Here is a 25978-nt window from a genome sequence, read left to right on the forward strand (position 1 = left end):
GTCATATACTGCTTCAGTTCCTCAGTCCTCTTCTGATCCTTCCATACCTCCTTGGTATGTTGACTCTGCTGCTACCAATCATCTGACCAATGACTTGACTAATCTGCAACAATTTCAGCCTTATCAAGGTCAGGATCATGTTCAAGTTGGTAATGGCTCTTCCTTACAAATCAGTCATATAGGTAAAGGTATTTTGCCAACTCCATATTATTCTTTTCCTCTCTCCAATCTTCTTCATGTTCCAGCTATTTCTTCAAACCTTTTATCTGTGCATCAACTCACCAAAGACCTCAACTGCCTTGTTATTTTTGATGCTAATACTTTTGTCATTCAGGACAAATGCACGAACAAGATTCTGCATAGAGGTGTTAACATCAATGGTCTTTACCAGTTCATTCCTTCATCTGAACCATGCTCTTCTCCTCAAGTTTTTCAATCTAGCACTACTGCTCCTCTGTCTGATAGCACTCCAACAACTCTGTTTCAATCCAGCAATTCAGCATCTGTGCCTGATTTGCTGTGGCATCAAAGATTAGGCCATCCATCTTCTTTAAAGCTTCAGCATCTGGCTGATGTTTTACCAAATAAATTGTCTTTAAATAAGGCCTTGTCTTGCCTTGATTGTAATATGTCTAAATCTCATAGACTTCCTTTCACATTGTCTAATACTTTTGCCAATTGTCCTTTTGCCTTAGTTCATAGTGATGTATGGAGTCCCTTTACAGTAGATGATGCTCCATTTCGTTTCTATGTTTTGTTTGTGGATGACTATAGTAGATTTACTTGGGTTTATCCTTTGAACTACAAGAGTGAGGTGTATGATAAATTGCTTATATTCAAAGCATATATTGACAATCAATTTCAGACTTCTCTTAAAATACTTAGGACTGACTGTGGCACTGAATTTGTCAATAAAAGAATTGATACTTTGCTGTCTTCTCATGGCATTGTTCATCAAAGTAGTTGTCCTTATTCTCAGGCCCAAAATGGCATAGCTGAACGCAAACAGAGACACATTATTGAAACTACTATCACATTGCTTCATCACTCATCTGTTCCCATTAAGTTTTGGTTTGATGCTGTTGCCACATCCACATTCCTCATTAACAGAATGCCTTCTAGTATTTTACATCACAAGACACCTTTTGAGATGTTATTTCATACCATACCTGATTTCTCTCTTTTCAAAGTGTTTGGCTGTCAGTGTTTCCCTTGGTTAAAACCTTATGTTCCACACAAGCTAGCACCAAAACCCATGTCTTGTGTTTTCTTAGGATACCATCCTACTATTAAGGGATATAGATGTCTTGAGCCTCTTTCTGGAAAAATCTACATTTCTAGGCATGTTATTTTTAATGAATCATGTTTTCCTTTTTCTCAGCAGTCCACAGTGTCCTCTTCTTCATGTACTTCAGATTTATCTACCCTTACATCATTTTTCTGGCCTGCTGCACTCAGTTCTTCAGCTGCCATTCCAACTCAGTCTTCTTCTTCATCTGTTTCATCTCCTGCTGAGCATTCTTCCAGATCTGAGCCTACTCCTCCTCTTCCTCAGCATATTCCTATTTCCTCTCCTGCTTCTTCTGAGCCCTCTTCCAGATCTGAGCCTACTCTTCCTCTACCTCAACCTATTCCTATTTCCTCTATTACTATTGATTTACCTCCTCCTTCTCTTTCTTCCTCTGTGTCTAACATCCATCCCATGATTACTCGATCTAAACATAGGCCTTCCCACTGTTTTTCTGCTAAAAGTTCTCTTCTTGAAACTGAACCTACATCTGTTCATGATGCTCTTCACTCTCCTGTGTGGTTTCAAGCCATGCAAGAAGAATATCAAGCTCTTCAACAACAAGACACTTGGGACCTTGTTCCTCTTCCTTCTCATAAAATTGCCATTGGGTGTAAATGGGTTTTTCGCATTAAAAGAGATTCAAATGGTACCATTGCTCGTTATAAAGCTAGATTGGTGGCCAAGGGATTTTTGCAAACAGAAGGAATTGATTTCCATGAGACCTTTAGTCCTGTGGCTAAACAACCCACCATTCGCATCTTTTTGAGTATTGCTCTTCAAGCTCAATGGTCCATCAAACAGCTTGACATTTCCAATGCATTTCTTCATGGTACACTTCAAGAGGAGGTCTATATGCTGCAGCCTCCAGGGTTTAAACAATCTTCTACACATGTTTGCAAACTCAAGAAGGCCTTGTATGGTCTCAAGCAAGCCCCTCGGGCTTGGTACTCCACCTTCTCAACTTTCTTGCTCTCTCAAGGATTCACCAACAGTCTGTCTGATGCCTCTCTTTTTATTAGAAAAACTTCTACAAACCTCACTCTGCTCTTGGTATATGTTGATGACATCTTACTAACTGGTGATGATTCTGCTTTCATTAATCTGCTTCTTCAGCACATGCACACGTCATTTTCCATGAAAGTCCTTTGTCTTATTTTCTGGGCATTTCAGTTACGTCTGATGAGCATGGTTCCTTTTTATCTCAAGCTAAATATGCTGCTGCATTATTGAATAAAGCTGGAATGGCCGACTGCAAACCATGCTCCTCTCTTATGATAGTTAAAGCTGTGTGTTCTACAACAGATTCCCTGCCATTTGCTCAGCCATCACTATATCGAAGTTTGGTTGGTGGACTGCAATATTTGACTATCACCAGACCTGATCTCTCCTTTGCTGTTAATCAAGCATGTCAGTTTATGCATCTCCCTACCAATGCTCATTTTCATGCTGTTAAGAGGCTCCTTAGATATGTCAAAGGGACTCTACATCATGGTCTCTTTTTCACTCCCAGTTCTTTTGATCTTTCTGCCTTCTCTGACTCTAACTGGGCTAGTGATAGCCTTGATCGAAGATCAACATCAGGCTACTGTGTATATCTTGGCTCAAACTTAATTTCATGGTCCGCTAAAAAGCATGCAACTGTTTCTAGATCATCCACTGAAGCTGAGTATCGCGCCTTAGCTCATGCTACAGCCGAGCTCACTTGGATTCAACAATTGCTTAAAGACTTTTGTGTTTCTTCTTCTCCTGTTCCTGTCCTATGGTGTGATAGTTTATCTGCCATGGCCTTAGCATCCAACCCTGTTTTTCATTCACGGTCCAAACATATAGAAATCGATTGTCATTTTATTCGCGAAAAAGTGGTTGCCAAACAGATTGAGCTTAAGTATATTCCAACCATGGATCAGGTAGCTGATATTTTCACAAAGCCTCTTCCTCCTTCCAGATTTCATTATCTTCGTGACAAGCTGTTAGTGGTTTCCTCCCCTATCAGCTTGATGGGGGCTGAAGAAGTATCATCCTCCTCTGCTCAGCATTCACCACCAGCATTCACCATCTCATAGAGCTCATGGACAGCTGTCAATGTTTGTTAAAGCTGCATCATCACAGCTCTGTAATTCTAGGAGCATTAGTTGTAATGGTTAGCAAATATGTTATGAGTTAGTTAGTCAGTTTAGGTTTATAGTATATAATCTGTTATGAGTTAGTTAGTCAGTTTAGGTTTACAGTATATAAATCAATGTAAGTTCCAGATCTGATATAATGAAAATAATGAATTCAAAGAAACTCAATATGATAGGCAAAATAACAATATAATTGTGATCAACCTCAGAAACCATTCAAGTTCGAGTAAGATACCGAGCAGGGCTAATATGGTTAGGAACCTTTCCCAAATTTAATTGTTTTTCGGTCCCAATACTCTTTTAGGAATAGAATTATGTGAGAATATTGATATATAGAAATCTCAAAACATGATGCTATGATTTGGAATCAAAAGATTTGATGATAAAAAATTTCATGTGGACTAATATATAGGCGATTAGCATAATTAATGATAGGTGTCACTTTTTAAACTTAAGAATGTGACAATTAATTAGAATATTTAAAATAACACTTTCTCTTATATTTTTTTTCTTCTAATTATCAACTAATTATCTCACTTACCCATCATTAAATCTAAAAATTGAATTTAAAAAATAGAGTATATCATTTTACGGTCAAATAAGATGGATGAGTTTAGAGGGAAAAAGAAAACAATGAAAAAGAGAAAGCAAATCATCCTGAAAGCAGGACAACCCCTGAGAGAGAAAAAAAACAGTAATCAATTCTTGTGTTTGGAAGAGTTGTAATTTTTTTTTTTTAAAAAAAAAAAAAATTAAACACCAAAGATATGAATAGATTTAAGGGTTCGTTTGGCAAGTAACTTTTTTTAATAAAAAATTTAAAAAGTTACTAAAAAAATCAAAAAGTCAACGGTTCATACTAAAAAGTCAAAGATTCCCTTTTCTCTCTACTTTTTGCATATTTTTCGTAAAAAGTCAAAAAGTCATCCTAAACATACTAGTTTTTTTACATCACATTTTAGCTAAAAAGTAAAAAAATTACTAAAAAAGCCTGTTCCCAAACGAGGCCTAAGTGGTGTTTTGAAAAATTGATAAAAAGTAGTTTTTTAGGTACCGTTTGATAACATTTATGTTTTCAGTTTTCTGTTTATATTTATAAAAATTTTAAAAACTCAAATAAAAACTTGTTTGGTAAAATTTTTGATTTATAAATCAGTGGTCTCAGTTTATAAATTTGGCCAAAAACTGAAAATACAAAAAATGTGTTTCCATTTTCAGTTTTCAGTTTTCAGTTTTTTTTTTTACCACTCAACACTAGCCACCACCAGCCACCATTTTTCACCACCGTCATCCGCCACCACCACCCACCACCACTCACCACCCACCCACCACCACCACCACCACCACCACCACCCACCCCTCGCCACCACCACCACCCACCACCCACTTGCCATCCACCCGCTACCATCCACCACCCGTCACTACCATCCACCACTACCATCCACCGCCCGCCACCACCACCCGCCACCTACTTGCCACCACCACTCACCACCAATCTACCACCACCATTCACCACCTGCTACCACCAGCCACCCACCACCACCAGCCACCTGTCATCCACCCGCCGCCGCCACCACCACCACCCACCACCACCACCTACCACCCGCCACCGTCACCCACCCACTCACCCACCCACTATCCGCCACCCACTTGCCACCACCACCCACCACCTGCCACCACCACCACCACCCACTCGCTACCACCCACCACCCGCCACCGTCACCCACCCACTCACCACCAGCTATCCACCACCCACCGTCACCACTTTCCACCACCATATTCCGCTGCCACTTGTCATTTCTCACTTTTTTTTATATTTTTAAAATTTTTGTCAATTACTACACAAGTTTGTAGTTTATATTTTTCTAAAAATAAACAAAAAATAAACAAAAACCAGTTTATAAAATTTTTATAAATATAAACTGAAAACGTAAATGTTACCAAACATACTGTCACGACCCAAACCCGGCCCTATGGGTTTAGCACCGTAACCGGCCAGTAATCCGAGATTACCAAAGGCCTGCGGAACAGTAATACAGTAAGACAGAGTACAGGGCCTGGCGGAAGCCAATACAGTAAATAAATAGTGTCCATTGAGCTGTGACAGTCTGTATGCAAAAGATTTTTCCATGCATTCATACATAAACAGTGCAGAACAGTATACACAATATTTACAATCATTCAACTAGGGACTCAACCCTACAGAACAGTACAGAAAACATTCCGTCTGTACAAAACAGCACGGTCTATACAAAACAGTAAAACAGTACAGAAGGGGGAAAAACAGACAAAACACCCCCAAGCCATAGCATGGCAACTCGGAACCTCGCAGTGAGGCACAAAGGCTGGCTTGACAAAACTGGAGTAACCCTGACGCCTCTAGCTGCGGTCTGGTGCTTGTACACCTACATATATATATATGAGCAGTGAGCTAAAGCCCAGTGAATAACATAAAGCGTAAAGGGGTTTAGAATGAATGTCCTTACAGTAATGAAAACAGTTCATTTCAATCAGAATTTCAGTTGCTCAGTACAGTAAACAGTCATATGTGGTACATCCATTAGCATAACAGTAACAGTAGGTCTTAAAAGACCGAACAGTAATGATGGCCATCAGTCAATAAACAGTAGTGGTTCCACAAGGAAACCGACAGAGATCTCTGTAACAATAACAGTAACAGTAAACCGTAGGTACTAAGGATGCCACAGTACAGTTCAGAAATAAAGGACATACATTCATTCAGTAAATAATACCAGTTCAGTAAACAGTTCAGTTCAGTATTCAAAAGAAAATCAGTTGAACATATCTTTACACAATTGTTACTCACAGAGTTCTGGGCTACGGTATGCTAGAGCGTGTCTCTCCAGTCGCCAACCCTACACAGTTAACGGATTGAACACACTAAGCTACACAGTTGGGAAATCTCATAACTTAATCCCTAATTTGCCTTGGTGTGTTCTACATCGATATCCTCATCAAGATGTCTTAAACTAGGCCTAAAAATGCTTAGGATGGGATGAGGATGCAAAAATGCGATCAGAAAACAGTTACAGAATTTTTAGTAAAACAGAGTCCCGCTCGAGCTCAGGTTTCCCCGCTCGAGCGGTCATGCAACAAAGGTACACGCTCGAGCGTAAATTTTCCCGCTCGAGCGTACTGTAAAGTACTGGATGGGTGAAATCCCCGCTCGACGCCCGCTCGAGCTTGAGACATGACTCCGCTCGAGCGCCCAATATTCCGCTCGAGCGGACTGTAAAACAGTGCAAGATGCTGGAAGCTCGATTTTCCCGCTCGAGCGGCACTTCCCCCGCTCGAGCGGACGACTGAAATCTGGAAATCCCAGATTCGAGCTCCAGGTCCAAAACCAAGCTCAAAAGCATCAAAACCAATCCTCTTGGGCCCATTTTCTGGAAAACGTTTAAAAACACATAGAATAACATGAATCAAGGTTCAATTTGAGAAATCAAAGCCCAAGGGTGTTTTATTCAAACCCAATTTCAAACCATTTCCCAAGAACAATCCTCAAACATGACATGCATGATCATAAATCATTTTCAAAGCTTCAATGCTGTTTCAAGAGCTCAAACCTTCAAAAACAAGATGAACTCATGGAGTATGACCAAAAGATGGACATGCATGTGAGGCATTATGAACTACAACCTCAAAACTTCAATATATGTACATGCATGCAAAGATTGAGCTTCAATTCAACAACAATGAACCAAAACATGACTTAGTTCTACAAGGAAGCATGAATCATGCAAGAATCCACTCAAAACATGAATAAGAAGACAATGGAGCTACCTTTAGTCTTGTATTTCAAGAAGGGAGCTCAAATATGCAATCACTTCAACAATTCTTCAATTACCAAGCAATTTACCAGCAAAATCAACAAGAACAATTCTCTCTCTCTCTAACTCTCCTCTCTTGGTCGGCAAAAGCAAGAAATGAGCTGGGAAAAATGTTTGATTCAAGCATACCAAGGCTCTAACATGTTATAATAAGGGCCCACTAACAATGGCAAAACGGTAATTAAGTCCAACACTTCAATTAGCTTATTTTAATCTAATTTAATCATACCTAAACAGTTTTCAGGTAAATATACCGTAAAATCACATTAATTATGAGGGTCACGGAACACCAGTCGATTTCTAATTCGGCCGCCGATAAGGCCTTCAATTAGCAGTTTAAACATACAAACAGGAACAGATAGTCAAACAGTCAAACAGATAGAACACAATTTAACACACACATACTCAGTCAATTCGATTCCAGTTTTCAGTCAGTCAGTTCAGTACCTTAGGTAGTTCAATTATCAGTCAAAATCAGTCTCGGTTAACAGTAATTAATCGGTAAACAGTATGAGGGTTGTTACACATACCCTTAGCCTTTTTTTGTTATTTTTTTAACTTTTTAGTATAAAAAATAAAGATGTGATGTAGCTTAAAAAAATCAAAAAGTTAAAAACAAAAATTGACTTTTTAGGTTTTCACCTGCATGACAGTAACGGGTTGTTTGGGGTATCCTAAATAAGTGCACTTTTTGTTTTTTTTGGATTAAAAAATTGAGGAAAAAAATATGAATGTTTAGGTTAACTTTTTGACTTTTTATGAAAAAATGTACATTAAAAAATTGTATAAATTAGTGTATAGGAAAAAATTAAGATTGAGAGTTGTGGAGCAGTAATTTTTGACTTTTGGTGAATAGTGATAACTTTTTAACTTTTTGAATAATTTTTTGACTTATTAATTTTTTTTCAATTTGCTAAACTTGGCCTAAATCTAAGTTGGATCTGGACTTGTTTTTTTATTCTATTTTATTAGGTTTGTGTTGTGTTTGGATTTTAGACGAGAGAAAAAATTCATACATGAAACGAAAATGATTGAAAGGGAAAATTGGAAAAAAATAATAATAACTTCTTCAATTTTCCTTCTTATTTTGCTTTTTACTCTTCACATTTAAGATCTAAACATTTTTTTTTTTTAATTGCTACCCCTCTTTCTACCCCACTCTGAGACAAAGCAAAAGCAAGAGAAAAGCAAAGAGAGAAAAGGAAAAACATAAAAAAGAAAAAAAAGGAAAGAAAGAAAAAGGAAAGCTAATAAAGAAAAGAAAGACAAAGGTTCTCAAAGCCCCATGATTCAAAAATTCTCTCTCTCTCTCTCTCTCTCTCAAAAACTGGACTTTGAGAGAGAGAGCTTCCTCTCTACTTAATCCATAGGAGGAAGACTTCTCAAAGTTTTTACAAAGACCCTATTTGGGAGCTTCAAGAGAAAAGAAAGTAAAAGAGAAAAGAGAGTATCGTACTAGTACTACAAAGTGATTAGAGAGAAAGTGAGAGAGAGAGAAAGGGAAAATTTTTCTTTTTTGTTTTTCTGAGGAGAGGAGGAGATGAATAGAGGGGTGTTGCAGAGCTTGCCGGTGCAACAGATGTTGACCGGAAGCCCTAACTGGTGGAATATCAATCATATGAGGCCGCCATCCCAACCATCTTCACCTTTCTTGATTCCTCCTTCAAATCTCTTCCCTCAGTACACACCACCGTCAGCACCACCACCACCACCACCATCCTCTTCTTCTTCTTCTTTGCTTCCTTTGTCATCATCCTCTTGGCATGACAACAACCAGGAGCTTCCAGAGTCATGGAGCCAATTCTTCTTGTAACTCTCTCTCTCTCTCTCTCATAGACACAGACATGCATGGTTTTTTTTTTTTTTTTTAACCTAAATATATTCTCTCTCTCCCATACCTATACTACATACATGCTTTCATCTTGTTGATGGAATTTTTATACCTTTTAAGATGCATGTCTTGTGATCTAAACATTGAAAACTTTTATAAAAATCTCTCCCACTCTCTCTCTCTCTCTCTCTCTCACACATAGGGTACTTGAGCTTTTGATTATAGTTTTAAATACTAGTATTAGGATCATATCGGATGCAATCATATATCGACTACTATTGAACAGTCTCAACCGATATATTTGTAACTATTGAAAGTCTAAAAATCCCGATGCAGACCACTATTTATTAAAACCCTGCTTTTGATATACAACTTAGACATTTAAAAATTGATTTTTAATTCTAACTTAATCTTGCTATACCTTTAACCCATCTATACAAAAATAAGTGTTTTTGTGTGTGGATTGGTGAATGGAAATTAAGTTGGGATTTATGGATTTGTAGGGGAGGATTGGTGGGTGAAGAAGATAAGTCTGGTTTGAGCCATGTTCAAGGTAAAAAGTTGGAGAATTGGGAAGCACAACTATTGCAGCAGGCTTCAAATGCTCCATCTGTGGAAATCAAGCAAGAGAATTCTGCAGCAAACAGCTATGTGTATGGCCTTGGAAATGGAGAATACCATGCAGCAAAACCTACTTGGTCTCAAATCATGCCTGCCTCTTCTCCAAAGTCTTGTGTTACAAGTTTAGGCAGCAACATGTTGGAGTTTTCTAGCAACAAGCTAGATGGGAGGCATCCACCGCCAGATCGTTCCTCAGAGGTATGAGAGGGAAATTAACTGGACTAGTTCGGTTAGCCAGATTGTTTTTAAATTTTATCACAATTAGTATTGTTCAAAGGTATGATAGAGAAATTAACCAGGGCTAATTTAGTTGGCCAGAATTTTTGTACCTCACAAGGAGATCAAAGATTCAGGTCTTGCCACAGTTGAGATTTCCCTCTCCTCAGACTATAAACTCCGATGTACACCGAAAAAATTACATGAGAGGAAATTTTATTTTATATTATGAGAAGTTTAAACTTCTAGAGTTTGGATATTGAGTTTAAAGATTTATATTATGTTGGTTTAAGGCCCATTAAATTCTTGCTTATTTGAAGATTAGCCACTGATATTCTGTTGATCAAAGTGGATTTAAGGACTCTTATGTTGTTCCATCTACCATTATTTGTGAAAATATCTTAGAAAAAGACTTGATTTATCATCTTTAGATTTGTCAAAGGGTGGTCAATAAAGATTCTCATCTTCTCCTCTCTTTTTCCTGTAGTGTAACAGCACTGCCACTGGTGGGGTAATAAAGAAAGCTAGGGTTCAACCTTCTTCAACCCAATCTACCTTCAAGGTAACTAACACCTCTCTCTCTCTCTCTCTCTCTCATTCATATTCAAATTGGATGATTATTGTTGTCTTTCTTGATTGTCTATTTGTTGAAGGATGATGATTCTTTAGCTATCCTTATCTCATCCACACAAGTAGGAAAAAATGAAAAACCTTCAATTACAAAGGAGAGACAATTATTGCAATCAAGTACTTATTCAGTTATTTTCTCTTTGTAAAACAGGTGAGGAAGGAGAAATTAGGAGATAGAATAACAGCCCTTCACCAGCTAGTTTCCCCATTTGGCAAGGTAATGCTTCAAAATCTAAACTTACACAATTAAGAAGACTTGTAAAAGTTTTGAGACTCACAATGTCGTGACACTAATAAATTATTAATTTTAAATTTTAATAATATGTTGCAAATGAAATAAAATGGAAAGTATCAAAATTTATAAAGGATAATACACATTACTTTTATGAGGAAACCCCTTGACGCTTCGGAGGGATGTTTTTGGGTCCCAAATATGAAAGTTCTTTTTCTTCTTTGTTTTCTTTATGAGTTTTAAAAACAATATTTTTATACAAGCAATTCTACTGGCCAAAAAGAAAAAAAAAAATTATAATTTCGTCTAAATTTTGTAATCAATGGCCAAGATTCATTCATGTACTTTTCTAAATGCCTAGACTTTTTATTTTTATTCATAACGATATGACTATTTGTGCTACTTTCATTTTATGTCAAAAACACTTATTATTATAACTTATAATTTCAAAACAATATTCTATAACCCCAAAAAGGGAACCAAACTCAAATATATATATATATATATATATATATATCAAATATATGGCCCACATTTGAAGTTGCTATTGTGGGTTCATACTTTAAGTAAATCTCTAGACCATTGTTGTTAAATTCTAGGTATTTTTGGGTATTTTTTTATTATTATTAATTTTTTTTTTTTTATGGGATTGTAGTATTGCCCATTTTAAGAATATCACTAGTACATCATTCTAAATGAGTTTTTTTTTTTTTTTTTTTAAATTCTATTTGTAAATTATTTTCCTTTTTGTTATACCCTTCTAGCTTTTTATTGTGGGTGTTTGAAAAGTTGCTATTTTAATTTTTGATTATTTTAGTAGGCTAAAATTTTTGTGTTTGATAAGATGATTGAATTTTTTTAGTTGGATGTAATGTTTGTGAGAGAAAAAATAAAATAATTATAAGTTTGATGTGATATTCTGTCTTATTAATTATTTTAACTTATTTTGTCTTTTTGTGAATTTTCACAAAAAAATAGCCTAAACCTAAGTTGCCAAACACCCCCATCATCTGAAAGCTTTAAAAAAAAAAAAAAAGAAGGCAATGCTACTAATACCTAAACTATATGATAGATCACAAGAAATTGCATATTGTGATTTGTGATTCATTCTGCATTTAGTTTTCATACTACGAGTATTTTTCCCCCACACACTCCCCCTACTAATGTTGCGAATAATACTAATCAATTAATTATCTTCAAACTCTTCTCTCTTCCCTCAGAATTGTTTATCACACCATTGAAGAGAGTTTAAGGGAAAAAAATTGAGAGATGATGCATTACTCTTTTGTTAAAGGAAACGAGGAACATGCCTTTTGGAGGGTAACGGTGTGCTTTCTTTTCTTTCTCTTTTGCAGACTGACACAGCTTCTGTCTTATTAGAAGCAATTGGGTACATTAGATTCCTTCAGAATCAAATTGAGGTGATGTTTTTCCCTCTGATTTTGTTTTTGCAAACTACCATGAACCAGTGATATGTGGTTACAAAAATCTCGTCCATTCAATGTGCTTTTTAACATTCTCTTTAGTTATTGAAGTTATTAAAAATCTGTCCTCTTCCCTCTTCTCTCCTCCCCCCTTGAATATTGCAGGCTCTCAGCTTGCCGTACTTGGGCAGTGGATCAGGAAACATGTGGCAGCACCAACAGTCGGTAAGATTTACTACATACATATACATTTATTTGTCACTAATGCATAACCTCTCTCTCTCTCTCTCATAAGGGGTTTTCTATTTTTAAATTTTTCTATTTTTTTGTCGTCAAAAACTTTCAGTCATAAGATGATATCTAAAGATTCTTGTATTTTTAAGATTTTCATATGATCCTACAAATGGGAATGTAACGGGTTTGAGAGATTTTTAGACTGAGAATTCTATGCCCTTTCTTCTCCTCTCCTCCCCACCACCCAAAAGAATGAGAAAGAAAACCTAAAATCTAATTGCATATCTAGATATGTTCTCAAATTTTTTTTTTTCCTTTTGTTTTCGAGATTTTCATATAATTCTAGAGTTGAGAGTGCATTGGCGCAGAAAGATTTGAATAGGGGTGTAAACCTGTCCCGGCTCGATCCATGTCGGGCCTTGCGGGTTCCCACCAAAATTCAGGTCAGGCCGGGCCACGGGTCAGAAAATTAGGCCTAAACCTAAACCCAAGCCTAATCTTAGGAGTATTCGGGCCTTGGGTGGGCCGCTGGGCTGGGCCTCGGGCTAGCCCGGTGGGCTTAGACTTGGCCTTTGGCTTGTTTTTTTTAATTTTTTCTACAAAAATTATATTATTTTTCACTAAAAAAAGACACTGGGCCTCAGCTGGGATAAACCTTGAGTGGGCCTTGAGTAGGCCGATAGATCGGGCTTCAAAATGATGGCCCAAGCCCAGGTCTAGGGCTTGGGCTGGGCTCGGGCCTGGGCCCAAACGGGCCTAAACAGACGGGGCCCACCCTGAGTGATGGGTAGGCTTCGGGCAGCGCACAGCCCACAGGCTGTTTTTACACTCCTGGAGTTGGAGATCCCATCCCCCAAGAAAGAGAAAAAACCCAAATTCTAAATGCATGTTTGAGTGTGTTTTCATTTTTCAAAAAAAGTGAATTGTTTAAAAAAAAGATTTTTAAAAGAGAAAATTACACCGGTAGCCTTATGATTTGATCATTGTGCTATTTTTGTCTCTTTCAATTGGCTTAATTTTGATTTTAAATTTATGATTTTGTCTCAATTTGATCTAATTGATTATAATTACTAGTGTTTTTTCATGAAAAATATGTACATGAACAGCATGAGTCAAGCATTTATAGGCAAAATTACTAACTTGTTCAACTTAGCAAGATAATCTCAACCAACCTAGTAATCATTTTTTTTTTTAAAAAAAATCTTAATATACGTTATCAATTAGATTAAATTAACATAAAATTTAGAATGAAGGGTCAAAATCAAATTAATTGAAATGACAAAGACTAAAATGAAACGAGATAAAATACAAGGACTTTTATATAATTTATCCATTTTAAAATTTTAAAATGAGTGAGACTTCCTTTTTGGAGGACCCCACAACTCCTATAGTGATTCACACCATTCATGATGTGTACCTCACACATCATAAATGGTGTAGATCACTGTAGAGATTGTGACGTCCTCCAAAAAGAGTCTCTATCCTTTTTAAAATTTTCAAAATTGATTTCACAAAATAAAAGGAGTACGAAAACATTAATTGATTAATGATTATAATTTCTTTTTAGGTTCAAGGGGAGAGGAATTGTTTATTTCCTGAAGACCCTGGCCAGGTATGCTTTATTGGATCCATTACCCTCAAGCAGCAAAATAAAAAATTAACAACAATGTTATAAACCACTAAATTGTTATCATTAACATTACTATTAATGATGTGGTAATTAAAAAAGAAAAACAAACAAACAAACAAAAATTAAGACATAAAATACATAGGACAGTAGGTGGGATCTACTATCACATTTCTAGTGCAACTACTAATTAGTAGTCTGTATTATTTTTCAAAAAATAAAATAAAAAATAAAATAAAATAAAAAAGCTACTTAGTTACTGCATCTTCGTCTTTTTTCTGCAAAGAAAGTGTTAGAAACACGAGGCAACCAGCTTTATTGACTTTAACATTCGCTAAAAATAATAAAAGAATAATTAAGGACGTTAGCCAGAAAAAAGAATAATTAAGGACTATTTTAGATGCATTAGACCCATAAAAGTTCTCATAAACTAATGAAATTTCTCATTTATTTCTTGAATAGCTGTTGAACGACAACTGCATGAAGAAAAAAGGAGCTGCTGAGCAGGTACTTTCTTGCCTATTATATGCCCATTTAACTTCTTTCTTTCTTCTTTTTTTTTCAAATTTTTTTTTTTTGGGACTAATTACACCAATAATACCTAAAATATGCACTCTGTTACACTTTAATCTTTATTCTCTTGATTTTGTCAATTTAGCTTGTAAACTATAAAATGTGAATTACAATGGTCCCCAATGCTCACGCCCTAAATTGATTTATGAAAGTGAGATTATTTTCAAAACTTAAAACAAAATAAAAAGATTAGGGTCTAAAATGCAATAAAACACTTATTTTGGGTCCAAAATGCAACAAAGGTACACACTTTTGGGATCGGGTATGTATTTGGTCTTTCATTTTCTTCCGGTCTTCATGATAAATTATAAAAATACTCAACTTCCATTAATCAATTTGGATGTGAAGACTCTCAACCATTTAATTTCACATTTAAGCCCCGTTTAAGAATTGATTATTTTAGTTGATTTTTTATTTTTGATTTTCGATTTTTGATTTTTTATGAAATAATATGTAAAAAGTAAAGAAAGTGATGTGACAATTTATAGTAATTTTTTTTACTAAAATTCATAATCCCCAAACAGGACCTTAGTAATTTGATTGACAAAATTAAAATGGTATTTATGTAATTGCTCTTTTTTTCTGTGAACTTTTACTATTAGTTCTTATTGTATTTGCATACACACTGCTAAAAATTGGGCTTTTTGCAACAATGTCGCTTAGTTTGTCACTAAAAATGGGTTTTTTTTTGCGACAGTATAATTCAATTGACAAAGTTGAATTAATGATTTTATTTTATTTTAATTGCTTTAGGATTCTCATGAAGAGTCAAAGGACTTAAGGAGTAGAGGGCTGTGTCTAGTTCCGATATCATGCACATTGCAAGTTGGGAGCGACAATGGTGCGGATTACTGGGCACCGGCTCTTGGAGGAGGCTTCCGATAGGTCAAATTTTGTCACAGCACACTGGAATGGAGCTTCAAGAAATGATATAACATCATGAGCAGTCACTCTGCTGAAAACAAATTAAGGCTGATTGCTCATGATGCTATGCAAAATTCTTGATTGGGATTTATAAGTGTGTTGTAACATAATATATATATATATATAGGGCTTGAAAGTCCTAACTAAGACTATCTAATTTCAGTTTTCAGTTCTTGATGATCTTTGTTCCTTTTTATGGCTAGTACAATGGTTTCATGTGTATGCCATTCTAGTATTATTAATCATTTGATGCTTCCTAGGCATTGATCTTTTTCTCATCATTTTATTTTATTTTTCTCTCTACTATATATATATTTTTTTATCAATAAAAAAGAAGAGACTTTATTGATATAAAACCAGTGTACAAGAAGAAATTACATCAATAAAGATAGAGAAAATGTAGGTGCAAAAAGTATCATAGCAATGCAAATCGATCTTAATTAAGTTGGCATGGAAGAGCAAACACAATCATTTGCAAGCACACTACCGAGGGTTGGCAAGGGCCCAACTAAAGCAACTAAATAGACCCCAAAACCATATAAAAACAAAAAATAATAATAATAATAATAAAAATAAATAAATAAACAGAAGCAACAAGAAACCAGATGCATTTAGTTCTTGAAATTAATTGAGCTTCATAAATGGATTGAAATTTTCTAACAAACTAGAGATTGAACCGTGACACCGCAAAGAATACCGTGTACTATAATTTTATCATCATCCATCTTTGAATATCTTAGGTTAAAATAACTATTCCATTGACTATTTCATATCACAGAATACCCCAGATTTAATTACCTTACAATGTTTTGAAAATAAAAATATGAATTGTTAGGACAACAACTTAGGAGATGAATACATTAACTAGAAAACTTAGGAATATATGTGTTTGATAGAAAACCTAAGGTGCCTAGAAGAATGTGAATATGTCCAAGAGATTTAGTAAGTATTAAAGAGTTAGGGAATTCATCTTGAAGTTGAATATTGAACATTTAGATAATTCAAGAAACTCTAAGTGAGAAACTTAATGATCTTAGTTTAATGAGTAGAGAGTACTTAATTGAAAATTAAACAAAATTAGCAAAAGTTAAGTAAGATTAATTAAGAGCTAAGTAAGATTAATTAGCTAATTAAGATTAGGACCTAAGCATGATTAATTAGAATTAAGCTTGGTTAACTAAGCTAATGGAGCAATTAGTAATTAAGATAATTAAATCCTACAGCAAAAGAGAAGCTTGGAGAGGTTTTGAGAGAGTTCTTGATAGTTGGAGAAGTTTGGTACTCTCGAAGGAGAAAAAGAAGAGAAAGAAGAGAAAATCAAAGAACAACAAATTCTAGACAGGAAATTAAGAGAAATTCACAATAAGGTAAGAAATCCAATCTCTTTTCATGTTTTGTTGTTCTAATCTGGTTAGAAAATCATTTAAGATTATAGGATTAAAATTAGAGTTTTGAGGGAAGTTTTGGAAAAAGGAAGTAGGTTTCAAGATTTGAAAGAAAAATTATGTTTTGATTTGTTTTCATCTTGAATTCATGACACATAAGTTTTCACCTATAAAATATCCATCATATATTCATGGTTTGGAGTATTGAACATCATGTTTTGAAAGATTTGAATGAAGAAAAGGAGTAGAAGTTTGAAAATAAACTAAGATTGAGAAGTTCTTGGATTAAAATATGTTTTTTGTTGGATTAATCTTGAAATCATGCATTCAAATGAGTTTTCAAGGATCATACATCATTCATTTATGTTTTGGTACATCAAACATCAAGTTTTGAGACTTTAGAATGAAGAAAAATGAGTTAGAACACCAAGAACATGCACCAGACCAGCTTTCTGCTTGTCGGGCGCTTCAGCAGCCACCTTCGACCGCACGAGCGCACAAAATCAAGTATGCCTCTCCCTGAGCCACCACTCAAGCGGCCAAGCCACTGCACGTGCGGCAAAAGCTGGCGCATGTGTGGCCAACCCCTATTTTAGCCCACTTTCTTTTATGTCTTGCATTTGCAAATGAGCATATCTCTCATCTAGACTCGGTTTTAGGCAATTCTTGAGTCTAAATTCAAGCATTGGAAGTCTAATTTCTAATGGCGGTGGTATTACATCAAAATTCTAAGGTGCCGTTTGGTAACACTTACGTTTTCAGTTTTCTGTTTATATTTACAAAAAATTTAAAAACTCAAATAAAAACTTGTTTGGTAAAACTTTTGATTTATAAATCAGTGGTCTCAGTTTATAAATCTGGCCAAAAAATGTAAACTCAAAAAAGGTGTTTCCGTTTTGAGTTTTGAGTTTTTTTTTTTACCATCCAACACTAGCTACCACCCGCCACCATTTTCCACCACCATCTTCTGCCACCACCACCGGCCACCCGCCACCACCACTCATCACACACCCGCCACCACCATCCACCAGCCACCAGCCACCACCACCACCACCCACTCCTCGCCACCACCACCACCACCACCACCACCCACCACCCACCTACCATCCACCCGCCATCACCCGCCACTACCATCCATCGCCCACCACCACCACCCGCCACCTACTTGCCACCACCACTCACCAGCCACCTGCCACCACCCGCCACCACCAGCCACCTGCCACCACCTACCACCACCACCACCACCACCCGTCACCACCCGCCATCCGCCACCCACATGCCACCGCTACTGCCACCGTCACCCACCACCCGCCACCACCATAACCACCACCCACTCGCTACCACCCACCACCCGCCACCGTCACCCACCTATCCACCACCACCCCCTGTCACCTACCTGCCACCACCACCCACCACCACCCGCCATCCATCACCCATTCACCCATCATCACCACCCGCCACCACCACCCACACCCACCCACCGCCATTCGCCACCCACCTGCCACTACCACCCACCACCTGCCACCACCACCCACCACCGGCCACCACCACCACCACCCACCACCGGCCACCACCACTACCGGCCACCACCACCACCCACTCGCTACCACCCGCCACCGTCACCCACCCACCCACCACCACCCCCCGTTACCTACTCGCCACCACCACCCGCCATCCGTCATCCACCCGCCACCACCACCCGCCACCACCACCACCACCCACTCGCTACCACCCACCATCCGCCACCGTCACCCACCCGCCCACCACCACCACCACCCGCTACTCACCACCCACCGTCACCACTTTCCACCACTGTCTTTCGTCGCCACTTGCCATTTCTCACTCTTTTTTATATTTTTAAATTTTTTTAAACAGTTTGTCAATTACCAAACGCGTTTGTAGTTTATGTTTTTCTAAAAATAAACAAAAAATAAACAAAAACCAGTTTATAAAATTTTTGTAAATATAAACTGAAAACGTAAACGTTACCAAACAGACCATAAGTATACAAAAAGGTATGTTTAAATTAGTGAGGCCTGCTGACTTTCTTCCTAACAATTTCATTCTAATTCCTCCCCTAACTTAATTTTCCTTCATTTCTTCCTATTTCCTTAAACCTTAAATATCTAAAGATAATATTTTTCTATGCATAGTATATGAAACTGATGTGAAATACTTAGGGCCCTTCAACGTACATCTTTGACAAACTTCAACATTCTTCATGCCTTAATCACCTAGGGCGCTTCTAGGCATGCATTCGATACATGTTTAACACTTGATTTAGATTTAAATTAGGCTTAGAAAAGTCATGGATAATCTAAGAAAATATTAAGAAACGTAAGTTAAGTTAGAACACTTGAAGTAAATTTAAAAGCTCGTTAATTTAAGTGTTTTCAGCGCCTTCCTTATGCTTTGTGTTGGTCAAGCACTTGGAGGGAGGAAAACCTCATTGTTCGCAAGTTATTTGTGAGTAATATTATTGTAAGGTTATGTTTGAAAATTGTTTTGAAAACTTGATGATATATCATATTTTGTGAAATTCTTATTTTGTTTCTGAATGAATGAATATCTATATTTTGATAAATCTATTGTGACATCCTTTAAATAGTCCTAGCCATTGGGGGACAGTTAAATACATCATGGCCATTATTGAAATCTCCTTCGCCACCTCAGAATGGGTTGTTTAATTGGTGTTTAAACCGGTTATTCCTTCACTTCGCTTTAATAGATGTATCACGTCATCATATTTTGATTATGAAATATTCTAATGAGAAATGTTCAAATGTCTTTGGAAATATGATATGATATTATTCTTTGGAAATGAGATTAGAATTTATTCATTTACCACTTTAATATAATATTGTTCACTAGGCAATGGCTCACCCTTCTCCCTTATATTTATGAAGGTGACGAAGAACTCGATTATGAAAAGAAGTTTGCTAGAAGATGATCTTATATATTTGTGTTGGATTCGTACAGTTTGGTCATATGTAATGTACTCTACTTTTGTTGTATTATCCGTATAATATAGCAAGATAGTAATCCAAAATAAATGTATACTTTCATTTCACGTAGTTATGTACTGTCTGAATGGATGTTTTAATTGAATACAACATAAGAAAATAATGACTTTTGAAAGATAGGCCTTTGGTAGTCTACGACTACTGGCCAGTCACAACATCATCCTGTTTGGGGCGGGTTGGAGTTGTGACATGGACTTTCATCATCCTCTTTTTATTTTTATTTTTATTTTTATTTATTTATTTTCCATTTTGTTGAGCAATGAGTTGGGAAGCAGATTTATGCAAATTAAAGGGAAGCACCCAAAATTGCTTGTCTCAAATCTTTTAAATCTTTAGCATGAGTCCTTTTCTTAATGGGTTTTATTAATTTTGTGATTTTGTATAATGGTCGTTGTTACAGAAAAGGCAAACATCGTAGCCACTTATTCTTTAGGACATATGTTTTGAAACATAATATATTTTTGTCTCAAAATAGTAAATTTAGTAATTCTAAATATTTTTCTAGTATTGTGTCTTAAGACTGTATTTGATTCATAGATTTGGGAGGGATTTGAAAACGGAAATAAAAAATATGTGTGAAACTAGATGAAAGGTGGATATATTTTATTAACATTTTACCTACATTTTTTCTTTCTAAATTATTTTCCAAATTCTTGAATCAAACACAACCTAAGGGATTTTTCAAAAAGAAAGAAAATCGAATATAAAATTTTGACAAATCAAAACATAAAAAATACTCATGCAAATGTAGTATTTCATGATTAACTTGAAAAAATAATGAATGTATAAATGTTAAAAAGGCTATCTCTAGGGCCACTCCAATCCAAGGTTCTAAATCGCGGTATCGAGTAACGTAACGGTATCGATCGCGGAGTATCGGTATCGGTAGTATCGATTGGTACGTATCGGGAATCGGGTGTCGCGGTGGTGAAATTTTAAAAATCATTTCAAAGGTATTTCAACTTTTTCTTTCCCGTACCGGTCCGAACCGGTGAGTATCGGCCCGTCGCGGCTTGTGTAACGGCTTGTGTAACGCTTACAGGCCGATACGTACCGGGACTCGGCCGATACTCCTGTGATTTTCAATCTCAGTGGTATATCGGCCTGTATCCGTCGCGGTACCCCATTTTTCCGATACGTATCGGCCGATACATAGCGTATCGGCCGATATTTAGAACTATGCTCCAATCCTATCAAAACAATTTCTTTTAATTTTCTTTCTTTTTTTATTTAGCAAAGCAAAAATATCAATCCAAAGGTGAAATTTTAATCTTTGGTTACACATATTTCACACGTATTTTGTTCACACAATCTTCAAAAATAGTTGATTTTTTTGTGATTTATTTTCACTCTAATGAACCATTCTTTTCTTTTTTTTTATTTTTAACAAAGCAAAAATATCATTCCAAACGTGAAATTTTAATCTTTGGTTACATATATATTTCACACTTAGTTTGTTCCACAATCTTCAAAAATAGTTGACTTTTTTGTGATTTATTTTCACTCTCATGAACCATTCTTATTTTCTTGAGTCATAATCGAGTAATGATATGAGCATAGAAAAAGGAATGCGTGATTAGTAGGTCCACCCTACTAATCACTTGGTCCAAGGATTAATTTTCTTTAATGATATGTGCATAGAAAAAGGAATGCGTGATTAGTAGGTCCACCCTACTAATCACTTGGTCCAAGGATTAATTTTCTTTTGTGATAAGGATATGATTAATGAAATTATTTGGTAAAAAGAATAAATTATTGCTTTGAAAGAAATGCTTTTTTTTTTTTTTTTTTCATTTTTATCCTAGCATCACCTGGTTGTCAGAAAAGTTGTCAGAGGTGGTTAACGGCAACAGTGGCAACTAGTGGTAGTGGTAATATGGACAGCTAGATGACACATGGACAAATAGGAAGATAACATGTGCACAAATAGTGTTAGCCCTAAGGCTAGTATGCATATATGTGAATAAGTTTTGACATAACAAACATATCTTTATGGTACTAATGACTTGTTCTCAAGTATATTGCTTATAGAAAAAGAATCCATGTGAATGTCAAAGAGCTTAAAGGATCAAGGCAAATCAAGAAAGAAATAAAAGAATTCAAATTCACAATGGTTAGTTTTGAATTTAGATTCACAATCGCTAGCTTTTTGAATTTATATTCATAACGGTTAGTTTTTCCAATGGCAATTTAGTAACGGCTAGTTGGACTATCTCTCTCTCCCAATAGCTATATATATATATATACAAGGCATCTCTTGTAGTAGAATGCAATGAAAAGAATAACAATCCTAAAGCTCTCTGTGTGAAATTTGCTCCATCTCTACACCTCATTTCATTCGATTCTAGGCTTATTTGTTTCATATTTTGAGATACATGCTATGAATTTTTTATCGTAATATCTACTCATTAAGGAGTTATTTTCGTTTTCCAAAATCCTTAATTACTCACCATATACAAAGGGTTGGGTTGTAACCCTTGTAAGGAAGACGAGGGTTTGTCTTCATCCTTGTAGAGTTTTTTTTTTTTTTGATCGGCAAATAAAACTTTATTGATGAAGCACGTACAAGGTACAATGGAAAACATCAATAAAGAGGAGCTATGAGCTAGATGAAACTCAAACCTCCTAGTTGGTGAGAGACCAACAAAAAAACAAAACAAAAAACAAGAACACAGCTAGTTGCTACAAAAACATTGCAGAGCATTGCAAAAAACTTCAACTGAGGCAGAACCACCACCTAAGGCAGATTAACACTGCAGAGCATTAATACTGCACTGAACAAACCAAGAGTTGCTACCAAAACACTGCGGAGCATTGCTCAAAACTTAGACCAAAGCAGATAGCAACATCAGACAGAGGCAGATTAACAAAGTTAATGCAGATTACCACAGATAGCAACATCAGATTAACAGAGCTAAACAAGCATACTTCACCCTACTTCAGCCCAGATAACTGCAAAACGGATTCCAAAACACTAAACTCCATCCCTGATCTGTCTCTAGTTGAAGACAAGATCATCAACTGAGTATGGGAAATCCTTAATAGAAGCTTTGAGCCAAACCACAGATCTGAATTTGATGAGTTCTAGAAGACCTGAAGAGGTGGGTTGTGCATTAGAAAACACACATTCATTTCTGAGTTTCCAAATAGACCAGAGTACAATTAAGGGGATTGCTCTCCAAATTAATCTGTCAAAGTTATGAATTTTCCCACTCATCCACCAAGATAGAAGACCATCAACTGAATTAGGAATACACCAATTGAGACCCCATTCCTCAACAACTGCAGACCAGATTGACCAAGAGAAGGGGTAATGTAACAGGACCTGAGAAGCAGTTTCTAACTCGGAGTTGCAAAAATGACAGAGGGGTGAAGTATTGCTGTCCAGGATACCAATCTTGAGCAGAAAATCTGAACATTTGATTCTAGATTTCCAAGCCAGCCAAGAGAAAAATGAAACTCTCGGGGGCAATGACGAATTCCAAACGAAATTGCTTACCTTAAGATGAGGGCCAAGAAGAGATGAGTTGTGAGAGTATAGAGCAGAAACAGAGAAACTAGACACTGAATTAGTGCACCAAACTTGACAGTCTTCACGATCCAAACACAAAGTTGGAGCAGAGGATAAAAGAGCATTCAATCTCACTTCTTCAGCCAATTCCCATGAATAGAGCTCTCTTCTATGGGGAAGGTTCCAAGCAGATGAACTTGATTTCCTTGCAAAATAATGATTGAGAGAACCTTCCTTATCAGACGACAGATTAAAAAGAAGAGGGAAAGAAGATTTCAAACAAAGGCCACCACACCATCTATCAAGCCAGAATCTGATTCTGATACCATTCCCAACCTTGATAACACAGTTGTCCACAAAGAAGTTAAAAATAGGCCTATTAAGAGCCCCAATTGATAAAATGTCACTCCACAATCTAGAATGCTTATAAGAGGGACTCAAAGGAGGAAACCAACAGGAGTTTTTGATATTATATTTGTTGCACACAATTGACCTCCAGAGAGCATTGGCTTGGTTTCCAAATTTCCACCACCATTTGAGAAGGAGACAAACATTAACATCTCTGACCCTTCTAATGCCTAATGCCCTTGATCAATTCTCTTTGTAACCTCCTCCCATTTCACTAAATGAACTTTCCTTTTAAGATCACTACTTCTCCATAAGAATGTAGCCTCTAACCTTTCTATTTCTTTAGCCACTCCTTCGGGCATTTTAAACAGAGAAAGGAAGTAAACATGTAAGCTAGATAGGGTAGACTTGATTAAAGTTATTCTACCAGCAAAGGACAGCAGTTTTCTCTTCCAACCTGACAATCTAGACTTGATTTTATCAATAACAGGCTTCCAAGTAGATTTTTTGCCAGGATTTGCTCCTAAAGGCAGTCCCATAAATTTTAATGGGAGACTTTGCACCTTGCAATTGAGGAGATAAGTAAAAGTGTTTAGACAATCTTCAGCCACACCAGCACCACACACAACACTCTTATGGTAGTTAATTTTGAGACCGGATAATACTTCAAAGCATCTGAGAACTCCTTTAATGGATACCAATTGATTACAATCAGCTTCACAAAAGAGAATTGAGCCATCGACAAATTACAAATGTGAGATAAGAACATTGTTAGACCCAACAACCACCCCTTTGAGGATGCCAAGATTAAGGGCTCTGACTAGAAGAATGTTAAGGCCTTCCGCCACTATGTTGAAGAGGAAAGGTGAAAGCGGATCACCCTGCCTAAGGCCCTTATGGGGTGAAAATTCCTCGATTGGTGATCCATTCACTAGAATGGAGATTCTTACTGTTGAGACACAAGCCTTCATCCAAGAGATCCATTTATCCCCTAAGCCAAAACTGATCATCAAAGAAAATAAGAATTCCCAGTTGACAGAATCAAAAGCTTTCTCGAAATCCAATTTGAGAATCAACCCTTGCTTTTTGGCCTTCTCCCAACTATCCACTACTTCATTAGCAATAAACACTCCATCAGGAATATTTCTCCCTCCCAAAAATGCTATCTGTGTTTCACCAATGATTGAGGGAAGCACTGATTTTAATCTGAATGATAAGACTTTGGTCAAGATTTTGTAAATAGATCCCACAAGACTAATAGGTCTATAATCAGATACACCAATAGGATTATCCACCTTGGGAATAAGGGTGATGAATGAGCTATTAATGCCATACGCAAGCCTACTGTTAGAGTGAAACTCCTTGAAAAATTGCATTATATCTAGCTTCATAACCTTCCAGAATTTCTGATAACACAGTAGGTTGAACCCATCAAGGCCTGGAGCTTTGTTATTGTTACAATCTTTGATTGCTGCTAGTACCTCAGTTGCACTGAACTCAGCTACCAGATGTTGACAGACATAATCTGGGTCAATGGTGTTGAACACCCCTGCCAAAGAAGGCCTCTTAACCCATGATTCAGAGAATTGAGCCTTAAAGTGAAGTAGAATTTGGTGCCTGACTCCAATAGGATCCTCAATAGACACTCCATTTACTGAAATAGAATTGATCAGATTTTTACTCTGTCGAGAACTTGCAATAACATGAAAAAATCTACTATTTTTATCCCCATTGAGAGACCAATTCAATCTGGATTTTTGGTGCCAAATCCATTCTAGCATTTTGTATAGTTTCCACAGCTCACCTTTGACCTCCCTTCTTCTTGCCTTTGCTGAAGCAATCAGTGCTCTTTTCTCTGCAGTGATATCCAGAACATGTAGCTCTTCTTCTGAAGACTTAATTTTAGAAGCCATATTGCCAAACACCTCAATGTTCCAAGATTTTAAAACTAGCTTCAAGTGCTTTAACTTTTAAGAGAGTATATAACCAGACTAGCCAGCAAAAGAGGTACCTGACCATGTTGAGGCAAATAATTGAGCAAAGCTGGGGTGAAGAGTCCACGCATTTAGGAACCTGGAAGGCTTTGGCCCCCAATCTCTGGCATCTTCCATCATTAATAAAGGGCAGTGGTTTG

At 36.6% G+C, this 25978-nt stretch overlaps 1 protein-coding gene across 2 annotated transcripts; it reads left to right on the forward strand.

Annotated features, from left to right (window-relative positions):
- The first annotated feature begins 8265 nt into the window (after positions 1-8265).
- LOC114279328 (basic helix-loop-helix (bHLH) DNA-binding superfamily protein) lies at positions 8266-15858 on the forward strand. 2 transcript variants are annotated; one of them, XM_028221555.2, is made up of 9 exons: positions 8382-9074; positions 9600-9915; positions 10421-10495; positions 10715-10780; positions 12151-12216; positions 12385-12444; positions 14021-14065; positions 14543-14587; positions 15407-15858. In XM_028221555.2, exons 1-9 carry the CDS (start codon positions 8806-8808, stop codon positions 15536-15538), a joined length of 1074 nt encoding a protein of 357 aa, XP_028077356.2. In that variant the 5' UTR covers positions 8382-8805; the 3' UTR covers positions 15539-15858. The 2 variants fall into 2 exon arrangements, with proteins under 2 accessions (XP_028077357.2, XP_028077356.2); XM_028221556.2 differs by lacking the exon at positions 14021-14065 and having other exon boundaries at positions 8266-9074.
- The last annotated feature ends 10120 nt before the right edge of the window (positions 15859-25978 follow it).

Source organism: Camellia sinensis, chromosome 13 (assembly GCF_055761805.1).
Source record: "Camellia sinensis isolate YWXY chromosome 13, ASM5576180v1, whole genome shotgun sequence".
Classification (NCBI taxonomy): Eukaryota; Viridiplantae; Streptophyta; class Magnoliopsida; order Ericales; family Theaceae; genus Camellia; species Camellia sinensis.

Coding starts and splice junctions, on each gene's coding strand:
- LOC114279328 (XM_028221555.2), top strand. CDS start 8,806: ATGAATAGAGGGGTGTTGCAGAGCTTGCCGGTGCAACAGATGTTGACC. Junction 9,075..9,599: donor TCATGGAGCCAATTCTTCTT/GTAACTCTCTCT, acceptor ATGGATTTGTAG/GGGAGGATTGGTGGGTGAAG. Junction 12,445..14,020: donor TGTGGCAGCACCAACAGTCG/GTAAGATTTACT, acceptor ATTTCTTTTTAG/GTTCAAGGGGAGAGGAATTG.